This window comes from Psammomys obesus, unplaced genomic scaffold (genome assembly GCF_907164565.1).
Source record: "Psammomys obesus unplaced genomic scaffold, mPsaObe1.curated_primary_1811, whole genome shotgun sequence".
In the NCBI taxonomy this organism is placed as follows: domain Eukaryota; kingdom Metazoa; phylum Chordata; class Mammalia; order Rodentia; family Muridae; genus Psammomys; species Psammomys obesus.
The window spans coordinates 9,750,452-9,766,635 of NW_026593286.1; the positions used below are offsets into that span (position 1 = coordinate 9,750,452).

The window sequence follows — 16,184 nt, forward strand, 5'->3', positions numbered from 1 at the left end:
GACGCTGTCTAGATGTGTCAAGACCTAATCTTCAGGTAGACTTCATGTGGTTCATAGTACAGCAGCTCCAGGTGTCATGGTAAAATGCCGGGAGATTCCTCTTTCTGCTAAGTTTTGAGGTGACTTTTCACTATCTCTCTTAAAAACCAACCAAAACCAAAAACCCCTTGCCTATTTATCCTTTGTACTGCCAGGATCAAACCCAAGCTACTGCATGCATGTGGCAAGTTCGTGTACATTCTGGAAATGTTACTTTGGAGGCCTCCGATTGGCAGATCCTAAAACAGTATTTCTTTGCATCATCTCTGCAGAGATCGGTGACGACATGGAAAGACTGTGGGAAAGGGTTGGTCTCAAGAGTCTAGTAAAAGCTAGGTTCAAATACAAACTTGACAGTGAGCCTCTCGTTGGCCATGCAGACAATAGTATGTAAGCAAACTAGTCCAGAGCTCAAACGTAAATATACTTTCAAAACAAATCCGTAGCTAAAAATAAGCTGTTTGTGAGGGCAAAGTTCCCGAAGAAGGAAATAAACCTGAAGTGCTGAAGAAGTCTCTCAAGGAAGCTGAGGTAAACAATAGAAACCACATGCTTGGGTCGTGCCTGCCTTAAGATGGTATATAAGCCCTGCCTCCAGCAGAAGAAGGCGTCAGACCAACCTCTCCTCTCCCAAGTCACTCTTCTGCTCATTTGACCTGAGTCTTCCCTACTGACACCATGGGTTGCTGTGGTTGTGGAGGCTGTGGCAGCTGTGGCTGTGGTGGCTGTGGCTGTGGCAGCTGTGGCTGTGGTGGCTGTGGCAGCTGTGGTGGCTGTGGCAGCTGTGGTAGTTGTGGCTGTGGCAGCTGTGGCTGTGGTGGCTGTGGCAGCTGTGGTGGTTGTGGCTGTGGAGGCTGTGGTGGCTGCAACAGCTGCACCACCTACAGGTGCTACAGGTGCTGTGGTGGCTGCGGCGGCTGCTGCGGCTGCTGTGGCTGCTGCTGCTGCAAACCTGTGGTTGTCTGCTGCTGCCGCCGCAGCTGCTGCCGCTCCTGTGGCTGTGGTGGCTGTGGCTGTGGCTCCTGTGGCTGTGGCTGTGGCTGTGGGAAGGGCTGCTGCCAGCAGAAGTGCTGCTGCCAGAAGTGTTGCTGCTAGCATGGCTGCTGGCCTTCTGGCCTCTAGGCAGGTGATGCTAGGATCCAGGCTCATATACTTAGAGTGTTAGATGTGGATGTGCTATAATCCCTCCAACTTCACCCAGATATCAAGCTGTAAGGGTTAATAGAAATATATCTGAGTAGAAAGCAGGAGACTAAAATCAATCTATGTTTTGCTGGAGATGCCTAACCATGGATAAATGACTCAGCCTTCTTGAACTTGCTCATTTATTGATGAAATAATAAAGTTGAACTCAGAATGTCTAAGGACCTCTTCTACTTTTTCTTTTCTAATTCCTGATACTCATATTGCTAACTTAAATGCAGGGAGCATTATAATGTATTTATATTTTAAAATTCACCCTCAGCCCACTATAAACTGTCAATTGTAATTTGCATTGTAACAAAAACAGGACTTCACGAAGGTCCAGAAAAATCCACATTAATGATCTCAGCTGAGGGAAAGTGATCTTAATATAACCTATTGTTTTTAGATGGTTTACTTTTGATGGAATGCCTGTACTTTTATGTCTGCTTACCTTGGTTGTATACTCCATGTGTCTTAACTTAAAAGTGTTTCCTTCCTTCCCCAATATAATTTATTAATAAAACAATGGAAAAATACCATGTGTCACTGTCTTTGATTTGATATTTTTTTTGAAGACTATTGGAATTGATCTTTTGGCAACACAGGTTGCAAATTCCAGTGAAGTTATAAGAAGACAGAATTTAATACAGAAATGAAAGCTACAAAAACAAATAGACATAAAAATGTACAGCGAGTCAATGGAACAGAAGTTTTTTTCTGGTTGATGTCAATAATCCTGGGTAATTTTAGGTGGGCAGAAGGGAATATGAGCCAAAGGCTCCATTCGGTTATTCAGGAGCTTGGCTGAAGAAGGTGTTGACATGATCAACGCATGACTTTCTAAGACAGTTTCGTTGTTCCCAGTCTGTGGTGGACAACAAGGTAGAAAGAGCCCAGTGCTTGCAAAGAAATTTGGCTCGACGGTGACATGGTTTTCTTTTCCTGTCTTTCCATTGGTTGAAAGTAGTCATGTGAGCTTATTTAGCTGTAAGTGGGTAGGGCTGAGAACTGTGTAAGTGCGGAAATGAGCAATAATATGAGAGAAAATCCATAAACATATATTCATATATATGTCTCGGTAGTTACCTACGCTGCATGCGTGTCATGGATAGCCGCTGCTCTGTCAAGACTCTCGATCGATTTCAGGAGACACGCTAAGTTAGCTTTGGTGAGTATTTACTACCTATTTACATCCGTGAATTCTTGCTGGGGTAGTTCAACAGGTCAGGCAGCAGACTGCACGGTTGAGGCCTGGCTTGACATCATGTGAACCATTTACAAGGGGTAAAGCTTCAGAGACAGAGGGCTGAGAAGACAGTAGGAGCGGGAGAGCCCTGACTTATTTTAAAAATATTACATGTCATTCTAGACTCACAAGCACAAACACGGTTCAAACCGCTGTCAAACGATCTGGTGTTGTAACCTAGATAATCTAACAAGTTTTCGCCATACAATTTAATAAGGTAGCTATGTTAGTCCTGGTGAACTGTCTTGTTTATTACCCATTTCAGTGTCTTTCTGGTTGTCCTTCCTGTACAACAAAGGGGGACACTTTCCCCAGGGTCCACTGCATCCTCTGCAACGGCTAAGATAAGCAACGACAAGATGGACCTTTGAGTGAGAAACGGAAAGCAGGACAAACTAAGGCTACCTTCTCGTTCCTCTGTCTATCGCTGTTGAAAAGGCATATGCTGGACCCTGAATCCTCCGTGTTTCATGGCTTCTGTGTTTCATGTGTTTTGCAGTTGAAATGGGTAAGGTCAGTGTTCCAGGGCTCATCCACAGCCTGGAGTGTGCCGTAGGGCACTGATGAAAACTGTGGCATTGCTCTCCTGACCTCCACCTAAATTAGTGTGTGCTTGGACTTGCTTATTCCAGGGGCAGCTGCCTGGTTTTTCTGCCTTTTTGAAAGCAGCGGAGGCAGCGGCTCCTTTCAGGTAGTTCAGTTGTCACGTCCTCGGAAGGCTTCCTGCAGACAAGCTAAGACCTTGGCCTTTCCTCTGGCCTTTTCAGCAATTTTGCACACAGAATCTCTCAAGGGAATCTCTTCTCACTTAACACAGACAGAAGAACTGTGATTTTTTTTTGTAAGTGGCTGACATGGTTACAAGAATGTTTCTGTTACCACCCCTTTGTCAAATTTTAGCCATTTTCAAAGCGTAACAGAACACTGGTTTGCAGCTCATCTGAATAAACTCTTCTCTTCTGAGCATTTGGACTCCTGCTTTTGTCAAACTATGTGACAAAGAATGAGCATACTTTCCAGCAGCTGGTTTTAGTAGCCTTCTGGCTTTAGCTCTCGTGGTTACAGAAAAATAGAAGCCAAAAAAAGAGTAGGGCTTATTATGGGACTACAGGATAGGACTCTAGTTGTTCTTTGTAAGGCAGAAATCAAGATGTAGAAAGCCACTGAGAGGTCACTCAAGCCGCTCCTCTCCAAGCACACTTGTTTTCCCTCATCCCCAGCAAATCCAGCAGGTTCCACGATGATGTACACCCTTATCGTCTCCAAGAGCATCTGCAGAATCCGTGCTCTGGGAATGAAAGGAGGGTGTTACAGACAGGTAGATCGAGCTGGCTGATGTTTGAGTGTTTCTCCTGGATATACTCATTTGAATTTTACTACCCACTCATAGTCAGGTGTAGCCCAATGACTCATCTTCCAGCGAGTGAACAGAAATGGAGCAGGCAAGTCCAGGCAGTAACGAGAGCAGCTGCCTTTCAATGCATAGCGTCAGTGTATGTGGGAGCCTGGATGCAGCTGTCGCTGCTACTCACCTATGTCTCTCGGGCAACCCACCATCAGTGAAGCCTCCTGTGGGCTTTGGGGACTGCGCAACATGAACAAGCACTTTTGCATTTGATTAAGTCTTTCTGTGAGGAAGTCACAAGATAGCGGGAGAGAGCACAGAGCTGCAGTCTCTAAAGAGAAACTGGTACACGGTTCAAGGTCTGATAAAGCCAGACACCATCATCTGCTCTCCAGTCTCCCTACCGTTGATTTTGTCATGGTTTCCATATCGGTGGTTTCCATGGTTTTCTTCCAGTGACGTTAGCCAGACTTTCCAGATGTCATAGGTGGGCTGTGTGCAAATCATTTACAAGACTGGACTAATTCAGAATTAAAAATGCTTCATGTGAAGAAAAAGCCTGAAATAGAACACTAATATGTAGTATAATCAAGAGGAATCCCTTCTCCTGAGAGGAGGAATATTTTCCTAATCCTACACATGCTCATACTCTCACTGAATAACTCCAAAATAAAGATACTTCATACATAATAGTGTTGACAAATGAAAAGTAGTTTATTCTAATTGGATACGCTTGTCTTCTTACTTTTTACAAGGCATATCAGTAAAGGAATATTTTGGAAGAGTTATGACAAACAAGCCCATTTTTGTCAGTTTTCTTACTTGCTTATATTCGTGTGTAAATTCACCACATAGAAACCATAGATTTTTTTTTTCTGTTTTCCTTCATCCCATCATAATATAAAATGATTAGTGGTTCCCGTCATAATCCTCATAACTTCCTGCCCTACTGGACTCTGAACTGGAACTGCTTTCCGAAACTCATTTTTCATAAGTGCTAAACTTTAACCAGAGCACTGGGGTAAAAGACCAGGCAGAGCTCCGCAAGCCCAGGCACTCTGAGGAGGGTTCTCACTGCATCAGGAAGACCATGACGTGCTGTGAAGGGTGGACATCCTGCAATGGCTTCAGCCTGCTGATTCTGGTCGTGTTAGGAGTGGTCATCAACTGTATACCTCTGGGTATCAGCTTAGTGGAGGGAGACTCAGCTTCTCAGAACCCCATCTCTTGCTATGAATGGTGGTTCCCAGGAATTATAGGAGCAGGCCTGATGGTGAGTAATGCCTACCCGACTTGACTTGGAGAAGGGTGTACTATTTTTTTTTTTTAACCAATGTCTTAAGTGTGACTTTCAGCCTTGCAGTCAACTATGTCTTCAAAGGATACGGTTAGAAATCCAGTTTGCCATTTGTTTGTACTGTTATAGTCTGAAGACTGATAATTTACATAAGGAAAACTATGGTCCATCGCAGAGACCTTAAGGCAAGAAGTTGACAGAAGTTGGTTAATTCATTACCTACATCATTTTTTTCACAGGTGCAATGACACTTTTGAACCTTATTGTTTTGATATTAAGGAATTTCAGTTTTTTTCTTTTTTAAATGTGGTACCAGAACTCTGGGCTTTACATATTCTAAGGCACCAAGTTACACCCCTGCTCTGTGGGATATCTTTTAATCCATCGCCTCATCTTTTTCTTTGTCCCATTCTGATTTGCAGGTATTTATAGGGAACATGGAAGAAGTGGGAAGCCACTCCACAGGACTAAAAAGCCTTCTGTGCTTGGGTGGTCTTAGAGATGGCACAGTGAGACTCAGCCTGCTTCTCAAGGGAGCTGGTCCAAGACATACAGGTCAAAATCCTGGGTCTCTATTGTAAGCGGCTTGGCGATGGTCATGGTGTCCTACTGCAGCAATAGAGAAGGAATTAAGGCAGTATCTGACCTCACAGGCCGTTTGTTTTGGCTCCTGCATAGATCCCAGAATGCCACAGTCTTACAGTTTGAGCATACTGAAGGGGCAGGTGTCTTTGTTGAAATCGGGTGTAGAGTGGTACAACACAGAATTCCTGAGTTCTTGACAGTGAACTGTTAGAGCATTGCTGAGTCAGTTTTCTCCTAGAAATCCTGAGGCAGCTAGTCTGGCAGAAGGCACTTGTAGAGTCCACTTTTCAGATCTGGAAGAATACGAAAGCCTATGGTCTGTCTCTGATATAGTACGACTACTAAATCAGGTATCCTAGTGCTCTGTTTTAGTCCCTGTGTGACAGGTTTAGGGATGCTGAAATTGGCAACTCAGCACCTAGGAACTTGCTTTTGTTCTATAACTTGTGTTGTGAAACAGTGGGTATAGTTACTGTGAGAGAGATGAGCTTGAGAGAGAGAGAGAGAGCTACAAATGTTTACAAGGGTTCTGTAGATAAGGTGTCACAGAAGTAACTCTTAAAGAAACTAAGAACATAAAAAAGGAGTTCTCTACTTGTATCTAATTAGTTGGATCTAATTATTGGCAGAAGTGTCTTACCCCCTTCTTCATTTCATTCTTTTTTCTCCTTTACCCACACTGAGAGTCTTGCTCTGCTTATCTGAGTGAACAAACAAGCCTTGAATCACTGTATTTATAAGATATAATATATACATGTATACACACGTGTATACATACACACACATGTATATATATATAATGTATATGTAATGTATACACACACACTCTGCATGTATATGTGTTTTTGGGTTTCTTCACATAAATGCAGTGCCTGTGGAGGCCAGAAGAGGGCATAAGGTCTCCTGGAGCTGGAGTTACAAGAAGTTGTAAGCCTTCTGATATGGGTGCTGGGAACCAAACCTAGGTTCTTCACAAGAGCTGTACCGAGCTCTTAATTCCTGAGCTGTCTCTCCCACCAATGGGTCATTAATTCCTAGTGAAGACCAGTTTTCTCCTACTGGTTTCTCCTTACGCTTGCATAAAAAAACATTCTTAGAGCCGAGTATGGTGACATACACTTGGGATTCTACCACTGGAAAGAGTGAGGTCAGAGGATTGCCAAGTCTGAAGTCAACTTGTGCTATATAATGACATTGGGTCTCAAAAAGCCCACCCACCCACCCAGCCATCCAACCAGCCAACCAACCAACCAGCCCTAAAATAGAAAACAGCCAACAAAACAAACCCCTGAACCCTAAGCAACAAAACCTATTAGGCCACAGTATATAAAACTTTGTATATAAAACTGTGCCCTTTGGCTGACACCCTGGGTTTAAACCTGTCGGGCACTGCAAATCCATTCAAGAAGCCTTCCCCACAGGCTGATGGCTTTTCCTTTGCCAACCGCTGATCTAGCCATCTACTTCAGGCAGGCACAGGCACAGGAAAAGCTTTCACAAAATCTGGGCCACCTTTTCGAACTGTCATGACAGCTCTCTTCCAGGCTGACCAGTGTGAAGCAAAAGCAATGCATCAGGCCTGCACCCTGTCTTCTGGAGGCTCCCTGGCCTCCCCTGCACCCTGTACAAGCAGAGTCAGAAGCCTACAGAGTGCATCTGAGCTAGGCAATTTCTGCAAAGCTCCCACGGGTGCCCCAGCTGAGACAGGCTGTTTAAAAAAAACTCAGCTATCTCTAGACATGAACTGGCATTTCCCCAAAGCATAGGAGAGAACATTTCAAGGATCTGAGTATTAAAGAGAACGGGGGGCCATTTACATCTCTTGTGCATTTTATTTTATTTTATTTTTGAGAAAGCAAGGAGCCAGAGGAGAGACTAGACAGACCAACAATGACAAGAGAGGCACAGAGCTTTCGCTTGCTGACACCCTGCTGGGGATGCAGTTTCATTGCGGTCTTCCTGGCTGCAATTATCACTTGTGCTTTATAGGCCAGAAAAACAGAAGGTTGAGAATGTTACCCAGATCACACGATGGGTGTGAAACCCAGTTCTAGATTTATCTAATGCCAAAGCTAGTTAAATGGCATGCTTTTTAATCCCTGTCTCAGGCCCACAGGGGTCAAAGATAAAATCCATAAAGTAGAAGGACCAGGAAGCTGAGTCATAGAAAGGTCTACAACACCCGAGAAACACTTCAGAGAATCTGGACTCCTTGTACTACAACTAAGTCTATTTTGTTTCTCTCAGGACAGTTTGTAAGGAAGACTTCCCTAAGTGTGCTGAGCATATGGTCATAGCCCTTGAGACCTTTGGGAAGTTGCTACATTTCAAATAGGATTAGGATCTCTTCAGAAAGGGGGATTTTTTTTACAGAAAAACTACAAACTACAAACACAAACTCTGGGGCCCATGACGGATTACTTTATGAAGTCATTTATTTTATGATTTTAGGACCAACCTCAATCAGAGGTGAACCTTTTTGATCTTTGGAAACTGTAACCAAGTAAAACATCACAGAGTTAATTATCTTTAACATTATCTACTAAGGCGTGGGGAAACGTCAATATAAATGTGACTTGATCAAGCATTTATAGTACTTTAAAATGTCCCTTGGAAAATACAAACATAAAAGCTCTTTTACTTTATATAGAGTTAATTATAAGTCTGGTCTTAATCATCCTTTTTATTGATTTTACTGACTACATAAGGATAATTTGTCAGAACCAGTTATTAAAATCTTAATGGAAAACAAATGGCTTCAAGTCAAACAGATTAGAAGATTGCATGCAAAACCTTTACAAACCAGAGCTTCTATGTTCATGCTGAGCTAGGGCTTTGCATGTTGTTCTCGTGTTCAAGAGCCTAGAGGATTCCCCATAGTCCGACTTCTATCACAGTTTTTAACTAAGGCTCTTGTGAAACTGAAGCTTCCTTCTGAAACTGTACCATTTTTAAAACTGGAGGAAAACATTGCTTCCTGCCAAGAAACTGAATGGTAATTATTTATAAAACCAAAAGACTGAATTTCACAAAACCTCATGCACTCAAATATGCTTAGGAATATTCAGTCCTAATATTTTAATGCAAAAGCAGCTACAGATATTATGCAAATGAGATAGGATTCCAATAAAACTTTATTTATAAAAATGAGGTGATAGGGGCGGGGAGTGTATACTCACCAGTGTATAAATGATGACAAAGATTTATTTTCCCTTTCTTTCCGGGCTTTCAGTTATGCATAGGGATGACTGGGCAACCATATGTACTGTGGCTTCTGAATTGGAAAAGGAGCAGTACTCAATGGATGAACAAAGCTCAGCAACATGGAGTGACATGGAGTCAGCATGGGATTGGATGGGGTGACATGTGTTGGGAAAGCTGCCTTATGAAAGACATAAATCTGTTCTAAAAAAAACAGGTAGATGTGTCTTTGGAAGAGAATGGAGGAAGGAACAATTAGAGGGAGCCTGAGAAGAGCAAGGGTGGTGGGGTGCCAGGAGACAAGAATGGGTGGCTTTATGGCTTTTAAGAACCAGTCAGTGTGGGGCAATGGGTTAGAGATCACAGGTGTAGCTTGGCTCCGATCTCTCCGACTTTGTTAGGCAAGCTCCTCAGACTTGCCCCATTTGACTTGAGAGTGGTAAAATGGGGGAGCGAGATAAGAAACACACCAGTGCTCCATCTGAGGACTGTGACAAGGACATCAACTTCTGATTAACAGCTCTTACATAGTTACAGAACCTGGTCATGTTCGCAAGGCGGAACAGTGGCAGAACCATTCCAGGGTGCCCAGGCTGGGCTGGCAAACACTGAACACAGCTTGTCACAGCTGAACACGGACAAGTGGAAGGAAGCAACTGACATTCTGTCCTTCAATAATACCAAACTCCTAGTGAGGAGTTTCCACTCAGAGCTGATACCTCATTCTTTTTAAAAATAGAAAACTGTTAAGAATGTGATACCATTTACAGCTCTCCTCAGCAGCATACAATGCAATATATACTAAATTTCTGCCTGCCTTTAATCCCAGTACTTAGGAGGCAGCCACAGGCAGATCTCTGTGAGTTTGAGGCCAGCCTGGTCTACATAGTCAGTTCCAGGCCAGCCAAGGCTATACATAGCAAGATCTTGTCTCAAACAAACAAATGAACCACAAACAAAAAACCCCAAAGACTTCTAAGCACCAGTATAAAGTACAATCAGTAAATATTAGGGATACAGGAGCAGAAAAGAGCATGGGGCCCAACAGTCATTCTCAAATACAGGCTTGAGAATACTTCGCAAGATGATGGTGGCCTGGGGTGCAGAAAGTGGGGCAATTGGGGATGGTTTGAACTGGTCCCTACCGAATGCAGGCAAACAATGTCGATTTCCTTCTTTCTGGATTAACTTGCTTAATTTACAGGAAATGAGATATGGCTGCGGGTTATAGTAGCTTAAGGAGAAGGAGGGGAGCCATACCAGAAGAGAGAAAGGTGGAGTGGGGAAGAGAGAAAAGGGAAACGGGGTGACAGAACCAAAATCTTTAAGATTCCTCCCCAAACTCATGAGCTAATAAGCCTACTCTACTTAAAATCCAGGAGGCTGTAGCCAGCTCAGGGTAAACAGGAAAGCAGACAGAAAGCTTCATAACTGCCATTGACTCTTGCCCTTTCGATCTTTATGGCTGGAACCGATCCAATGTTAAGGTTCACAAGCCAAGGACGTCGCCAGATTTCCTCTTTCGTTCTCCTGAGCCCTGAATTCTCCCAAGGGGCAATAAATGGAAGGTGGTGATGACTGGGATTTCATCTGATGAGAAGAGATAGTACTCATCTTTCCCGTAATATTCCTTTCCAGGTCATCCCGGCAACAACAATGTCCTTGGCAGCGAGAAAAAGAGCATGCTGTAATAACAAGAGCGGGGTGAGTACGGAGCAGCGGGCTTGGATGCAGTACATTAGCAGCCAATGAATGACATTTGAGCAAAACCACCCTGGGTCGCCAGCCCCTGCTGAGCCTCAACCTTGGATAAATGCTGGTGGGGTTGGCTATAGTCACGTTAAGAGTAAGAAGACTTTTTTTTGGCTCGGTGTTTGTAGCTAGCCTTTGGTCCTTTCCTCAACTTCCATGTCACCTAAGAAATTGTCCAAGTGAGAATTTATGTCACATCCAGAACTGTAATGGACCCATTTCATAATACCAAAACACTTGTTCTCAATTGTATATAAGATATTTAGGGCAAATGAACCCTCAGCTTTTTTGTTTGTTTGTTTCATTTTTTTGTTTTCATAAGCTAGGGTAACTGCTCTTAATTAGGTCAGATTAATGGTTCTTAAAAGAGACACCAATTGTTTTTTAAACATTTAATGCCTACCAAACCCCAATGTGGGCAATAGTCAGATCTTAGTTCATTTTAATTAATGAATGAATTAATCTGATGAGGGGTGTTTGTTTTTTAAGACAGGCTCTCTCTATGTAGCCCTGGCTCTCTTGGAACTCCTTAGGTAGACTGTGTTGACTTTGAACTTGCAGAGATCTATCTGTCTCTGTCTCCTGAGTTCTGGGATTAAAGGCATGTGCTATCATGCCTTGCAGATGTCGTTATTGACCAAAACACTCATGGAAAAAAGAGAAAGAGAGAGAAAAAGAAAAACAGGAAATAATTCACCAGGGTAGCATAGTATTTTCTAAGCCCAATTTTACTTACACCAAAAACAGGATGCCAAGGGTCATTCTTCAGAAGTACCAGGAGATTGCAATGTGAGGTGAGTAAGATCCACTGTCCTAAAGGGAATAATGTCCACAGAAGATAGGATGTGGGTTTAAAAAGAATTAGTTATTTTATGTATATGGGTATTTTGCTTGCATTTATGCCTATGCCTGTGGAAGCCAGAAAAGGATGCCAGATTCCCTAGAGCTGGAGTTACAGAAGGTTGTGGGCTGATAGGTGGGTGCTGGGAATTGACTCTTGGTCCTTTAGAAGAACAGCAATTATTCTTAACTGCTGAGCCATCTCTCCCATCCCAGAAAATAAGATTTTTTTTTTTTTTTCACTTTACTCCAAGTCAGTTTTACGTAAATTGGGACTGTCCAACAAAAACATTGTTAGCCACTCAGGATCTCAATTTTGATGTACCAATTAAATTATGGTCCACATTAAAAGCCATGAGACATTTGTTTTGTAATAAATAAGGCAGTGGAATTACTCATTGGTAGCCTTCTTAAGATAAGCTGCCCTTTCTCCCTTCTTCTTAATTCCAGTGAAGATCATTTTTGTCCCAGGGATATGCTTTTTGGGATTCTCCAAACCCTCCTTCAGGGTTTCCTCTCCCCAGGTGATCCTTTGTTGTTGTTGGCATCTGTGTAGGAGAATCCAGCGGCCTGACCTGTCTTCCACCCAAAACCCCATGGAGATTGGGTCCAGTCTTATGCCTGCCCCCTTTTCCACAGCGCGGCCCTGAACAAAGATCTTCTTGCCTTTCTCAACATCACCCATTTTTTAATCCGCTCTGGGCTGGTCGACACCACACCCCGCTCTCTAACCCAAGGACACGCCAGCCGGTGCCTATTTAATAACAGAGCCTTCTTTTGGTATCTTCTGTATGTCTAGGATTACAATTACTTTAACCCTGATATTTTTAGCCTGTCTTTGTTCCTGTTACTTTGTAAGTATTCAGTAAGTCTTAGTTTTCCCTTTTATTGCATGTCACTTTTTGTTCCTAAACCATACCTTAGTGCACTTTGACTTCACTTCTACATGATACTCACAAATTCTCAAGACATCCTGCTTTGCTTCTGATTCTTTGAACTTGGAAAGTATCTGAACACTTGAACTTTTCTTGATTTCTATTAAAAATTTTTGCACATATCCATTCATGAAAAATGATCATCTTTTAAATCACCTTTTAAAAAAAGTTCTGTCTCCTCTGAGGATTAGAGCAGGTGGGAATAGCCAAGCTATTTGTAATTTTTCAATTATGTTGCATCTATGTTGAGTATGTGCTGAGGTTAGAAGAGGATATTGGATCTTTGGATCCAGGAGCTGGAGTTACAGGAGGTGGGACTGTGGATCCTGGGAACTGAACATGAGTCCTCTGAAGAGTAGTATGTTCCCTTCGTCACCTTCCCAGCCCTCAGCAGAGGTATTTTTCATGTAGCTACTGGCTTTAAGTTACTAGGTTATTTTGCTTACACCAATCTTAAAAATAATTCAGTCATGCTTCAGAAAAATCACAGGTTATTCAAAGCTGAGGACCTTCAAGGGGTTGTGTGTGTGTGTGTGTGGGAAGAGTGTGGCACAGAGGCATTCTGTAACATTACTCATGCTGTTAGCAATACTTTGAGTCACTTAAATAGTGATTGCCTGATTACATCAATGCCATAAAACCTCCTTAGCAATACTTTCAGTTGCTGGCAGCCAGGTGTCCAAGTTACAGTTGGTGCTTTCTGGGTCAAGATAAGACCAAGGTGGCATAAAATTCCCCTCCCCTCTTGGCAGGGCAGGAAGCAGGTACAAGGGCTTTCTCTGTCTCAGTTGTTTCCCACTTAACAGTTCTTTGCTTCCTTCCCCTTTTCTTTCTCAATATGATATCATTTTGCTGAATTACTTGAATGACTCCTCGCATGGGAAATAGACACCTAAAATCATGTGCAGCAAGGTCCCTTAGTAGTGACAAGTCAGAGGTAACAGTGGCACTTTTTGATGAGTATATTTGGCAGCTGTACAAGTCACAGTAGTATTGGCGAATCAGGATTTACAACTAATCCCAACTCCCATTACTGTGGGCTTTCAGCTAAGGATGCCAAGTGCCAAGAACCAGAGCACCAGTGTTTCCTAAGATGAGTTTCCTAACAAGCTGTCAGCCTCCTTTCTAGTTTTCTCTTCTCCATAATGAAAACACCAAGAGATCTCTTAGGTCTGTTCAAAGGGTTGCGTGAGATAATGCATGTGGGGTCACATGCCCTTTGACAAACCTACCTATTCATCAAGGCTCTGAACCACACCGCACACAACCCTCTAGGAGCCAAGAAGAGAAGTGTTCTCTCATTTCACTTTTGATTTTGAAATAATCACCATCACTAACAACTTTGTGAAACACAGGAATTATTCTTTGGGGGAAAAAACACATTCAACATTAATTTTCATTTTTCTTATGCCCAATTCCACACTTTATCTGTTTCTGTGACCCAGATTCATGAAAGGCACAAGCTTTCCCTCCAACATATATTTTCAACTATTCGCAGATTTAAACCCTCCACCCTGACTCCAAAGGGACATGTGGCACTGTTGAGACAGCTTTTAGTTGTCACACTGGACTGGGAGAATGAAGTGACACCAGCACCTGGGGTGGAGACCAGGGAGGCTGACTTAATCCCACCCTGCCTTGGAAGGGTTCCAAGAGCAAAATGCCCACTTCAGAGCACAGAGCTGAGCAGCCACGCTCTCGAATCTACAGCTGATTGATTTCTTCCGGATGTTGGCCACTGACCACTTACAGCATCAGCCAAAGATGGATGGAAGAGTTGGGAGGCAAGAGCCCAGGAATCAAAATTTAGGTGGTTAAGATCTAGTGGAGGTTAAATGTAGTCAGAACAATAGACACTAGGAAGGAAGAACTAGGTATCAGTGGCCAGGAGTGGGGACAGCCCAGGGATAAAGTTGAGATTTTTCTTTTGGCAACTGTAATTCAATGGCAGACTTTGATCTCTGCCCCTTTCATAAATTCTTACCTAATTAAGCTGCAGTCTGGAGACTTAGGACCCACTGCACCCAAGGCTAGGGAGATGGCTAAGTCAGGGCGTGTCTGACAGCTAAGCCTGAGGATCTGAGTTTGGATCCCTAGGGCTCACAGTGGCACCTCCCTATAACCCCAGTGTTCCAGGGGCAGAAAGGCAGATGCCAGAGCCCAGGGCCAGCCAGCTTAGTGAGATAGTCGAGCTCCAGGTTCAGTGACAGACACTGTCTCAAAAACAAGGTGAAGAATGAAGTGACAAAGAAGACACCCAACACCAACCTCTGGTTCACACCCTTCATACATACACACATGCACACAGACATATACAACAAAGAAAAAAAAAATCTAGGACCATAGACTGGAGAACTGCAGTCAGTAACTGACTAAGTTAAGTGCCACACACTGCCGTGTCTGACCTGAAACAGATGAAGGACATATGACATGTGCAAATGTCCCTGCTTTGTTTTCCAGATGTTTCTTTCATCGCTCCTGAGTGTGATCACCATCGTTGGTGCTGTGTATTGCATGTTGGTTTCACTCCAGGCTCTCATGGAAGGTCCTCTCATTTGTAACACACAAGCCAACAGTACTGTTAGTTGTCAATTCTCATTGAGAAACTTGAGGTGAGTGGCACTTCGTTACAGTCTCACCCGGCTGCAGCTGTGGTACACCATGCTAGGCTTTCCCCTGTTCTGACTACAGGGTCATACATTCTTAGAGAACTGTACATTAGTACTAACAGTTAACATATCGGACAGTGGAGGGGCTGCCACGTCCGGAAGGCTTTGAGTATGGTCTCCTCTATGGTCTAGTTGATCTCAGGAGGCTTATAAACATTCTTGTAAACATTCATGGTTATATATGCGTCTCTTAAAAGTTCTGGGAATCTAAACTTAGTTTAAATACTTGAGAAACAGGAATGGGTGAGCAAAAGAACATTAGTTTCTACAAGTCTGTAATTTTTTAAAAATAAGTTTAAATTTATGCGTGAGAGTTTTGCCTGCATGCAAGTGTGTGCGATACCCGTGGAGGCCAGAAGAGAGCATTATACCCTGGAACTGGAGTTACAAGCTTTTTCAGCCATCGTGTGGGTGCTGAGATCTGAACCCAGGTCCTCTGCAAGAGCAACAGAAGCTCTTAACTCTTGAGCTATTTGTCTAGGCCTTAATTATTGTTTGTACTGTAAATGTAGTATCTATGGCGGCCACAGGTGGTGGATCCCCGTAGAATGGGAGTCAAGGCAGTTGTGAGCTGCCCTCGGTGGGTGTTGGGACCTGAACTTGGGTCCCCTGGGAGGGGAGTATGTGCTCTAAACAGCTGAGCCATCCCACCTGTCCCTAATTACTAACTTTGCAAACCACAGATAATTTAAATTTTTCTGTGTGTGGTGTTCACACGTCTGTAATGTTTGCTGGTGGGGGATAGATACACGTGCAGACGTGGGCCAATGCGTAAGGTCAGGGGTTGATGACAGTGTCCTCCTCAGTTTCTCTCCTTTATCACCAAGGCAGAGTCTCTCACCTGGAGCCTGACAACTCAGCTAGTCAGCCAAGTTCAGGGGCTCCCGTGTTTCTGCCTCCCCAGTGCTGGGTTTTTATATGGGTGCTGGGAATCTAAACCCTGGTCCTCAGGCTTTATTCACCCCAGCCTCTGAACTTCTGAAATAAAAACAAACAAACATAAGAAACAGCAGCTAGTAGATTCATGTGCTCATCCTATATATATATATATATATATATATATATATATATATATATATATATATATATA

The 16,184-nt window shown here is 43.2% G+C and overlaps 2 protein-coding genes across 2 annotated transcripts in view; both read left to right on the top strand.

The window, feature by feature from the left end:
- Positions 1 to 717: 717 nt before the first annotated feature.
- LOC129683652 (small cysteine and glycine repeat-containing protein 7-like) lies at positions 718 to 3,034 on the top strand. Its single transcript, XM_055616487.1, has 3 exons — positions 718 to 814; positions 893 to 1,054; positions 2,970 to 3,034. The coding sequence occupies exons 1-3, from the start codon at positions 718 to 720 to the stop codon at positions 3,032 to 3,034; spliced, it is 324 nt and encodes a 107-aa protein (XP_055472462.1).
- A 1,781-nt stretch (positions 3,035 to 4,815) lies between these two features.
- Positions 4,816 to 16,184, top strand: part of Tm4sf20 (transmembrane 4 L six family member 20) — a 12,794-nt gene continuing 1,425 nt past the window's right edge. Inside the window, exons 1-3 of the mRNA XM_055617040.1 lie at positions 4,816 to 5,088; positions 10,537 to 10,602; positions 14,886 to 15,037. Of these exons, the coding sequence (XP_055473015.1) occupies positions 4,906 to 5,088; positions 10,537 to 10,602; positions 14,886 to 15,037 (401 nt within the window). The 5' untranslated portion in view covers positions 4,816 to 4,905. The remainder of the gene's footprint in view (positions 5,089 to 10,536; positions 10,603 to 14,885; positions 15,038 to 16,184) is intronic.

What these genes read in the sequence shown, in the direction of transcription:
- LOC129683652 (XM_055616487.1), top strand. Translation starts at nt 718, where the DNA reads ATGGGTTGCTGTGGTTGTGGAGGCTGTGGCAGCTGTGGCTGTGGTGGC. An exon ending in CTGTGGCAGCTGTGGTGGCT is followed by an intron (nt 815 to 892) that starts GTGGCAGCTGTG and finishes GTGGCTGTGGAG; the next exon opens with GCTGTGGTGGCTGCAACAGC. An exon ending in TGGCTGTGGTGGCTGTGGCT is followed by an intron (nt 1,055 to 2,969) that starts GTGGCTCCTGTG and finishes TGTGTTTTGCAG; the next exon opens with TTGAAATGGGTAAGGTCAGT.